The sequence below is a fragment of the Triticum dicoccoides genome, chromosome 6B, assembly GCF_002162155.2.
Source record: "Triticum dicoccoides isolate Atlit2015 ecotype Zavitan chromosome 6B, WEW_v2.0, whole genome shotgun sequence".
Classification (NCBI taxonomy): Eukaryota; Viridiplantae; Streptophyta; class Magnoliopsida; order Poales; family Poaceae; genus Triticum; species Triticum dicoccoides.
This window is the reverse complement of record NC_041391.1, coordinates 23,471,431-23,481,630: the sequence shown is the minus strand read 5'-3', so window position 1 is coordinate 23,481,630 and position 10,200 is coordinate 23,471,431. Positions and strand designations below refer to the sequence as shown.

Below are 10,200 nucleotides of genomic sequence, written 5' to 3'. Positions count from 1 at the left end.
CAATTAATTTGGAAAGAGTATGGTGGGTGGAACTTTGAGTTTCAACTGCTTGTTCAAACACTGAGTTTGTCTTTGATGCTCTTCTCTCTCACTGAAATGCTTCAAATTAAGGTTCATGAACAAGTTTCGGAATTGCGTGGTTAATGAAGATTTGCTGAAACTTGTGTAAGCTATGGCTCGTGCAATGGCCAATGGGTGACTGGTGAGACTAATTAGTGCGCAGGCACCTGTTACACCGTGAACTACTTGCTGTAGCAGCCATTGGAGCCAGTGAAGGAAGCAGTCTGTAAGCTGCTCTATAATGGTTGTTCCTGAATGTGCAGTACCAGTGTGCTCCCTTTGTCAGGATATGGATTATCAGTTCCTGTGTTATCCGAGTACTCTGTTATCCATATGATAAGAGCAAGTTGTTCTTTTCTTGGCTTCAGCTAGTGGACTGATTAACATTTCGATGTTCTAATACAACAAAGGAACTACAGGGTACCTGTCGGTAGCTTCAGCTTATGATTTCAACGAATGGACAGCAGAGGAGGTGCTCAGCAAGTTCTTCTTTTCCATATGAGCAGAGCAAGTTCTTGTTTGGCTTCCGACTGTAGCTGCAATCGTAAGTATGGTGTTGCATCACACTCGATGATGCTCTACTACAAAACAAAGGAGGAATGTACAATACATTTGGCAGTAGGTTGTGGTTTTTCTCTGCATTACAGCCGAGTACATTTGGCAGCCGTTTGTAGCCGAGTGGATGTTCAGCAGGTCTGTGGCATGGCTTGCTTGCATTACCGGTAGTATTCAACTTATGCACTCCTAGTTCTAGGTATATAAGTTGAGTACTACTCAGCCTAAGCATATCCAAAACCACCCATCACATCACTCTCATCGACCGAGATGTGCAACAAGATCCAATCAGTTTCACCAGAGCAAATACACAACTGCAGCAGGTGCCAAAAACAAAGATATGCCTATTCGATCAAAGAGAAAAAGAAACGCAGAGTCACCACAGAAAGACCCGTGAAACTGAATTCAGCGTGGGAGAACAAGCAATGAGTGCTAGAGGAACGATTACAAGAGCGAGGACCCGCACCAATCTTTAGTCTCCGAATGGAATCTATATATTCATACATATAAAGAAAGCTTAGTCAACAATATTCACTCTGACATGCTTCATATGCTCCGCTACCTGCCTCTGCACCGATTCCTTCAACGTTTTCTTGAGAAAATGACTATCCAACCGAATTTCCTTGAGGCTTGTGAGGGCTGGCAGCCCGGAGAATGCTTTCAGCTCTCTGTCCGTTCCCAACTTGTGGCACCCAACTTGTAGCAGCTCGAGCTTAGACAGTGAGCCTTCTTCAATCAGAACGGACTGCAGGTTGTATAATCCAAGGAGCTCCAGCACCATGAGACTCGGGAAAGATGAACTCTTGAAATGGAGTGCTGTCCCCACGAACGATTCCTGCTTCAAGCATAGAACTTCAAGATTTGGTAGATAGCCAAGGGCTTGTATGGCATCATCTTGCTCCAATCTGCTATTCCTTAGCACCAACTTGGACAGATTTTGAAGCGTATGGATCCATTCTGTTACATTGACTAGCTTACCATGCAGAGCAAGGCTCTCCAGGCTGCTTGGTGGCAACAAATCCTCACCCAAACAGCCATCTAACTCATTCCTCTCTTCATGCAGGTTGCCTATTTCAACTGATAAAGATTGAAGTTGATTATGACCAGTAATGGCAGACCATAACTCATTGATGTTTCTGTAGCTCACACCACCCACTCTAAGCTTATGTAGCTGAGTAAGCTCTCCAAACTCTTTTACAGTGACATTTCCATTTCTCCCGGAAACATCAACAACACCTAGTGCGTGAAGGGCCTTCAATTTACCAATCCCTCTAGGAAGTATAACGCCATCTAGCCCCATCTCCTGGAAGCAGCATATATTGAACATATCATACCTGTTCAAAGCAGCATCTAAAACTTGTGGTCTCAAGAAAAGATGACCTCTGGACAATAAAGCACTGGATCTTTGATATGTGGAAACACGAAGGTAACGTGAATACTTATCAACAATGTCATCCTCTCTCTTGACACCACGTACATAGTCCCAATAACCATCTGCCCGAAGGCGCTGTAGCTTCCGAAGATTGGTGATTATTGTTGGCAACTCATTTATATTTGTACCTCTAACATCCAGCATTTCGAGATGCCTCAAATTCTGCAAAGAATTAGGCAGGCATAATATGCTGTAACATCCTCGTAGGGAAAGGTATTTGAGGTGAAGGAGCTGCCCGATTTGATCAAGATGGTGATCTCTTAACCCTATTGTGTCTTCTAAGTCAAGCACTCGGAGGAACCTCATATTGTTGGAGATGAAAAATGATCTCCACTCTCCGAAAACGGTCAGTGACCGTACGTGTGACAAATCTAGCATGCTCTCCAACACATCTTTATCTCTTTTCCAGTTGCTGCCTATGACAAGATGACGTATGGCACCTTGTGTGTCGCTCAAACAACATCCTTCCTCCAATGTGAAAATAAGGTTTTCCTCGCTAGCCTTTGAGATGCATATTTCACGGATCATATCATGAAGTTGGCAAGAATTGATTTTCCGACTGTATTGGTCTATCCCTTCCCCTGGTAGGATCATACTCCTATCCAAGAGTTCATCAAAGTACCTCCGACAAAGTTCAATTGCAGTCATGCCATGCATATCCCTTGAGTAGCCCTCTGCAATCCACCGGCTCACCAAGCGACCCCACCTAACTCTGTGATCTTCTGGAAATATGGACATGTATAAGAAAACAGATTTGAGATGGTATGGCAAACCATCATAGCTCCTCATAAGAATTGTCTTTATTGTCCTAAGTTCAGGATTTATCTCCAATTCAGTTCTAATTCGATCATTCATCTTCCTCCATTCAATAGCATTTTTTGGCTTGGTGGCTAGGAATCCACCAATAGTCGATATTGCAAGGGGAAGTCCATCGCATTTATGTAGGATGAGTCTTGCTTGCTCCATCATAGCTGGGACTAAATCATTTTTTCCAGTATTGTCCTTGAATACCTATAATGGATATACTTTGACAAAATTAACCATTTGGATTAAAGAATTATTGTTGCTCAACTAAGAATATGAAATAATATGAACTTGTTTGTCATAGCTTCAACTTGTAGATTCTGCAAGTAAAGCCGTGAACATAAGGATAAGTTCGTTACGAAATTGTTCTCTCGACTTTTAACATTTTTTTTTTGAAATTTCTCTTTTGTTACTCTTACTTGACAGTGATACAAAATGAAATTCTCTTCATATGGAGAATTCATCAGCATACAAATTACGTTGTATCTAAGGTGTGCACTAAACAGCACCTGAGAGCATGAGTGCGATAATTCAAATATGCACATAGGAGCACATGCCCCAGTTTAAAAAAATTGTGCTTCCAAGAATTTCCAGAGAAATCACGATCAAATTTTCAAGTACTTTGCACAATTACATTTTTTTAAGAATGTTGCTAATTTTACTTATGAAATAATAAATAAATTTGAGGATAACAAGGTTGCTACTTTAGCCCGTAACTTTGTGCACATAAGCCTGGTAACAAACCTGATGATTGGTTGACAATTTTAATCCAGTTTTATGATAAAATTCACTCAAGCAGTACAGGCAAAAGAACAGTATTGCTCGACTCCAAGCAATACCGGGAAAAAAAGACTCACACCTAACAAAGTAATTACCGACTTCACCAGCTTACATTAAAAACAGACCAGTATCACTCATTGAGTATGGTGAGAACATTTGATGCTGCAACTAAATCAAGGAGGCAAAATATTTACAGAACGTTGCTCAGGGCAAGAAAGAATGTGAGTTGATTGTCTGAACCTACCTAATTACAATCACAACGTAATCTTTGTTGCATTTACGTAGCATGTGGAAAAAATTGAGGGCACAAAATTGCTACTTTAACTCTTCAAACTTTCTTGCACAGGGCAAAAACAGCAAATCTTCAATGAAACTTTTTCCAAAAATGCGCAAAAGCTTTGCATCTTATTCCATTGTTCAAAAAAAATTTTGTAGGCTAAGAATATGCAAGTACATCCAAACACCAACACGGAGGAAAACAGCCAACAGATCGCAGGTGCTCATTACAACACATACTCCAATGAACCAACAACGGCCTTGATGCCATCCACACACGAACATGTGCACACACATGCACCCGAACTTGAGAAAAGACGTAGCCCATCAGCAACACTAGATCACAACCCACACTATCGGGCGTCCCCCCACCATGGTGCATATTCCTCCCACAAAGTAGGCCAAATACGGCATGACACACACAATGAGGAGAAAGCCTTGGTTTGACCAAGACAAGCACATGAGATGCCCTGGACATGGTATAAAGATGCTGAACTACCAACCGTGGTCGACAACCTAGATGTTGCACCACCGCACAAATCCACACTCTACATCTATCACAACAAACTCCTGAGCTACTAAATGTCTTCCTCCTGCCACCTCATGTTGTAGACAATCCAAGCTAGCCAAAGCATGGTCATCGCCCAAGCAGTTTGAGGCACTGATATACCAGTCAACACAGGTGTTCTAGCAACATCGCTAGGATGAAATGGCACAAGTTCATCCATGTCGCCCTCCATTGGCAGACGAAGCAGCAACACCTCCACGTCGTGGATGACATCGTGAACCTGGGAGCTAGACAATGCCTCGCAGGTCTAGCGAGCCACCAGACATGGCTCAAAACGGAGTATCAACATGCTTGCTAAATGCTGATGCCCCAGCCTCTGACGGATCTACGGAAGCACCACTGGCATAGTCCAGATAGCACCCACAAACTACCAGCCCATGGCCACTGCTAGCCCAAGACCACAGGAGGTCCTAGCATGCTGCACATTGGGAGGCTCCACTTGCAGTGTCCACGAAAGCTACCCAATCACACAAACCACCATGGTGCTTACCCAGAAATTAGCAGGCGAGTTCAGATCTAATATTTATCGAATATTTTCCCAGATCTGTTGGTGGACATTTTTCTAGATCTAATATCTTGGTATGAACTATTAGTGATTAAACATTTTCTTCAAAGAAGACATCAGCTTTAGTACTTCTAAATTTTGAATTGAGAGAAATATTGAGCTTACGAATATCATGTGAAGCAAAACTCATATGAAAGAGAAGAAATGATACTAGTTACAAAACTACCTTCTTTATGAAGAGGTCAAGTGCAGCAGCATCTTTCAGACCTTCAAGACAGTACATGTTCTTGTCTTCTCTTGAACAATGTTTCGCAACATTTTTTTGTCTTGTGGTGACTATGATCCTTCCAGCATTATCCAAACACGATTTGACCAAATTCCATTCAGAAGTGGACGATATATCATCAAGAACAACAAGGCACCTTTTCCATTTTAGTACCCGAGCTAACTCATCCTTCAAGTCTGGAAGTTTCATCACTGATATGCTTTTCTTTTCAGCTCCGGTTGATGTTGATCCAGCAGGATCTTCTTGAATAGTATTCTGAAGCTGAAAAACCAAATCTCTAAGGAGTACTTCAGGGTTGAAAGGACGCAGTGCAGTGGCCCATGCGCGTTTCCAGTCACCAAGTTGCTGGCTTCGGTAGATGCTTCGGACAAGAGTGGTTTTTCCAAGACCCCCCATTCCCCAAACTGAGATCACCTTACAGCTTTGATTGTTGTCTGGTTGGCCAACTAATTTGAGAAGAATGGATTTCTCTGTTTCTCGCCCACAGAGTACTTCATCAGCCAGTGCCAGAGTCCTGCTGCGATCAAACTTCTTTGTAGCAGTTGAGTTATGAACTTTTTCTTCATCTGGATTGTTAGGCACTTGGTCTTGCTCATGTATTTCAGTGGTGAGCATTGCTGTGTTTTTCTCAGTAGCAGTAACATTGTTTGAGTTGGAACTGGGCTCAACAGAACATGATTCATGCATAACCTGCAAAAAAAACTATAAGAATTTATGCACTTCTGTTTTACACATTTTCACATCTAGACTACCCGCATATCTCTTTAAATATTGAGGATTCATGCGCACAATTTTATTGAGAGCAATATAAGCCAAAAAAAATATCTAAGTTCATATACATCGTCGGATCAACTTCAAAGCACCGTGTATTTTTCAGTTAGTGTAACTCTAAGCGCTCGCGGAGTGTATGCTGTGCGTGCATGCATGTGAGGATAAGAGGGGCACACTATCGGACATTTACACAACCCAAATATAATCCAGACAATGGAATTCAGGATTTTAATTTTGACCAGCTGGCGGAGTATCACCTTCAGTCTCTGCTTCTCCATAGAAGCAAGCCTTGCTTCATTGGTGTCAAACAATGCCACACTAACACAACCCATGCTGACCCGCTCCTCTGAATTCTGCAATTAGATGCAAAATGAAAAGAAGAATCAATAAGTCATAAATAAAAAGAACAAGAAACTGTAACAGAAACCAAGACAAGGAAAAGATTTACCTTCTTGTGGAACAAATAAATAGTTTGATCACATGACAACTGCTTGAACCCCGAAACTTGGTATGGTTTCTCTGTGCACAGGCTTGCAATTTCAACTTGCTGTGTAGAAACGACGATTCTACTTTGTTTATTGTTGTCCGGAAAGTACTTCCTAATGCAATGCCACTCTTCTATTGTGGACAGGTCATTTATTACAACCAGGTAGCTACTGCTACACAACTGTGCATTAAACACGCAGATCAAATCACTTTGATCCATCTTCTCCATCTTGGCCAGAACAGCCCCAACACTTGTTTCTTGTTCTGGCTTTCCAACCTCATCATGGGAATTTTCATTTAATTTCCTTAGCAAGCTCTGGAGGAACTCTTGTGAATTGAAAGATGGCTTTCCAACCTCATCATAGAAATTTTCATAAAATTGCCTTACCAAGCTCTGGAGGAACTCCTGTGGATTGAAAGGATGCATCAACCTAATCCAAGCACGGAATCCAAACCTTTTCAATACCTTCGGGTCATCGTAAACCTCCTGGATGACTGACGTCTTCCCGAGATCACCGCTAGTTCCCCAAACAGCGATCACCCTAAGGTCCACATCATTGCTGGTAATCAGCTGGTGGAGGTCTGCCTCTGATGATTTTTCGTGCTCCAAGGCGGCAAGTCTTGCTTCGTTGATGCCAAACAGTGTTGCAGTGGCATTGCTGGCCTGCTCCTCTGCCGCGGTAGGCTTAGAGGCTGAACTCTCCTTGATGAGGCGATAGCGCAGATTCCTGTTGCTCACATCCTCCACCTCGGCCCTCAGCTCCTTCACCTCCTTGGCAATGCGGCGTCGATCACCTGGGTTGCGGGGGATGCAGCCCAAGAATGGTTTTTTCTCCGAGTGGAGGCCGAAATCCATGAGGCTGTCCTCCACCTTATAGGCCAGGACCCCAATCTGTTTCACCCAGGTGGTGAGCACCTTATTGTGGCTTTGCTCCTCATCGGCCGTCATCAGGAACGCCTGCATCATCTGCAGCTCGTCCTTGATGAAGTTCACATCGCACTCGACACCGAGCTGCAGCGCGATTTCCTCTGCCGCCTTGGACTTAGCATAGCCCAGCGCACCATCGAGCACAGCCTTGCCCAAGCTAACCGCCGTCGCCTCCATGCTTCTCGTTGCTTTCTTGTTGTGATATGAGGTGTTGGTGCTAATGCTAGTTCTGAAGATATTGGTCCCTGCCAATATCCTTTTGGTTTCCCTGCACAATACTGTCAGCTTATTAGCCTTTGATCAAACTACACTTTAGGTTTCATTCTAGTACCAGGGAGAGCATCTGATGCTTTACCAAAAGCAGCAAGGAGGTAAGATATGGGGCAGGTGGATCAATGATCCTTGCAGGCCAGGCAAGGCAGCTACTTTTGTCCAAAACTGCACGTCAGTCATTCCACTTCTTTTCTTGCGAAGGCTGTATTGCTCCCAGTTACCAATTAACCGCTGCAACTCCCATATGCTTAAGAAAACAAGCGGTCAGTTTGTTTCAAATTAGTCCAGTTAACTTATGATGCACAACAAGCTCATTCTAATTGTAGGGTAGGCAAATTCATATCGTTCAATGTAGCACCAAAATGACGATTTATGAGGAATATGAGGAGTTGAAAAGTTGTTTCTTCCAAAGTATAGCAGGAAACGACACCAGGTGCTGAACAGAACAAGAAGTAGCTTTTTCTTGGGGGGTGCTTTGGTTAGAAGAGTAGCACAGCTAGCATCCGATTCTAGCTGTAATGTATATGTGGAAAGCAATGAATAATACTTTAATTCCATTCGACCTCCAAGCAATGAATAATACTTAACTTGAGAACCGCAATGAAATCATTTGATTTGATGATGGGCGAACTTCTGTGAGGGGATCTGCTGGTTGCACGTCAGGTATTGCATCTCCAAAAGGCCTTAGTGATGTGCTAACTTCAGTGAGGAGACAGCGTTATGTCTGAATAACCTTTTTTCTTTAGAATTACTTCTCCACAAATACAGGACAATGATCACGCTTCTCTCCTGCATTGACAACAAATTGGGCTAACTTCTGTGAGGGGATCTGCTGTGGAGGTGTGGGTGGCACTATTGGCAGATATGAGTCTAGCTAGCAGGTGATAAGTGCGGGTGGATTATGCCATTTTTCTTCAACTTGCTATGTCTCTGCTTTCTTGCTGTGATCAGAGGTGTTAGTGCTAATGCTTGATCTAGAGATATGGAACCTTGCCAGTATTCTTTTGCTTTCCCTGCAGCTTAGCCTTTTGATTAAACTGTCTCTACTTACTTTAAGTATGGGTCGGTACCAGAGATAGAGAGAGCATCTCATGCTTTACAAAAAGCAGCAAGGAGTTAAAGATTTGGAGCTGGTGGAACAATGATCCTTGCAGGCCAGGCAAGGCATCTACTTTGTCCCAAAGTGCGTACACACCTGCCATTGCACTTATTTTCTCATCTCACCAATTAACAATTCACCGCTGCAACTCCCATATGCTTGTGGAAAAACTGATGTGTTGTTCCAAACTAGTCCAATTCATCTTCATCTATGATGCACGACAGGTCCGTTCTAGTTGTAGGGTAGGAGAATCCATGTTGTTCATATGTACATCTGCAGGACCAAAATGACGATTATATGAGTTGGAAAGTCGTTTCTTCCAAAGTGATTGCTCACAACTACATATTATAGTTGAGAAGGACGAAATGACGTTTATAAGAGGGGTTAGTGTTGGTCACAGGTCCCTCGATCTCTCTTCTCTCTGTGGTTGCACACGCACACGAAGTGTTTGTTGAAACTAAAGGAGAAGTAGAGCAAGGAGGAAAAACAGAGGAGGCACGCACGAGTTGTGGTTCCAGGCAACAAATGCCCTTTCTTTTTTTTCTCTTTTTCAGCAACGAATGCTCTGTGTGCTGCTTGCAACCAATGCAAGGTTCAGCTTATTACATAGCAGAGACCCACTCCACTTCTCCTACCAACTCTGCAGCACATCAACTCACAATGTACTGCTCCTGATCTAAGCATGGACAGCCATGACACACAGTGGCATGTCCTCTCACACAATGCACGACATGTGCATGTACCTTACATCAGGCTCACATGGCAGGAGTCAAACATGCATCAACACATGAGCATGATCAACAATTAATTAAATCATACATTGACTAGATTAACTTCTAACAGTTAGAAAGTTGTTCTCTCAAATTGATTGCTGAAAGCAATGAAACATAGCTGGAAATGACACCTGATGTGAACGGATCAAGTAGTAGTTATTTTCCTTAGCTTTGGCTAGTAGAGTAGCAGCTAGCATCAGATTCTAGCTGCAATGTATTATGTATACTCCCTCCGTCCGGAAGTACTTGTCCTAGAAATAGATGTATCTAGACTTATTTTAGTTATAGATACATTTATTTGGAGGGCGACCCGTAGCTAGGCCCCGTGTCGCCCCCCGCAGGCGACTCGGGCGCCCAACCCTAGCCGCCGCCGAACCCAGCCCCCACCTCCTTTCTCTCCTCCCGCCGCCGCCGCCGGGCGCCGCCGGGCAAAGCCCGTGCGGTGCCGGCGGCGGCGGGATCTCGTTTGACCTCCACTAGTAGAAAAACATCAATTAGTCCCAGTTCGTAAGGGCCTTTAGTCCCGGTTCATGAACCGGGACTAATGGGTCGTTACAAATACCTCCACCCATTAGTCCCGGTTCAAACACGAACCGGGACCAAT

The 10,200-nt window shown here is 43.5% G+C and overlaps 1 protein-coding gene across 2 annotated transcripts; it reads right to left on the bottom strand.

Moving 5' to 3' along the window:
- Nucleotides 1–1,086: 1,086 nt before the first annotated feature.
- LOC119320401 (disease resistance protein Pik-2-like) lies at nucleotides 1,087–8,401 on the bottom strand. Of its 2 annotated transcripts, none has more exons than XM_037594501.1 (5): nucleotides 7,807–8,401; nucleotides 6,486–7,719; nucleotides 6,295–6,390; nucleotides 5,207–5,956; nucleotides 1,087–3,058 (listed from the first exon to the last, which is right to left on the bottom strand). In XM_037594501.1, the coding sequence occupies exons 1-5, from the start codon at nucleotides 7,902–7,904 to the stop codon at nucleotides 1,133–1,135; spliced, it is 4,104 nt and encodes a 1,367-aa protein (XP_037450398.1). In that variant the 5' UTR covers nucleotides 7,905–8,401; the 3' UTR covers nucleotides 1,087–1,132. The 2 variants fall into 2 exon arrangements, with proteins under 2 accessions (XP_037450398.1, XP_037450399.1); XM_037594502.1 differs by having other exon boundaries at nucleotides 6,486–7,729; nucleotides 7,807–7,932.
- Nucleotides 8,402–10,200: the final 1,799 nt, after the last annotated feature.

Excerpts from the sequence above, each read along its gene's own strand:
- LOC119320401 (XM_037594501.1), bottom strand. The coding sequence starts at position 7,904 with ATGACTGACGTGCAGTTTTGGACAAAAGTAGCTGCCTTGCCTGGCCTG. Across the intron at positions 7,720-7,806 it reads TTACCTCCTTGCTGCTTTTG|GGAAACCAAAAGGATATTGG; the intron begins GTAAAGCATCAG and ends AGTATTGTGCAG. Across the intron at positions 5,957-6,294 it reads TGGAGAAGCAGAGACTGAAG|GTTATGCATGAATCATGTTC; the intron begins GTGATACTCCGC and ends TTTTTTTTGCAG.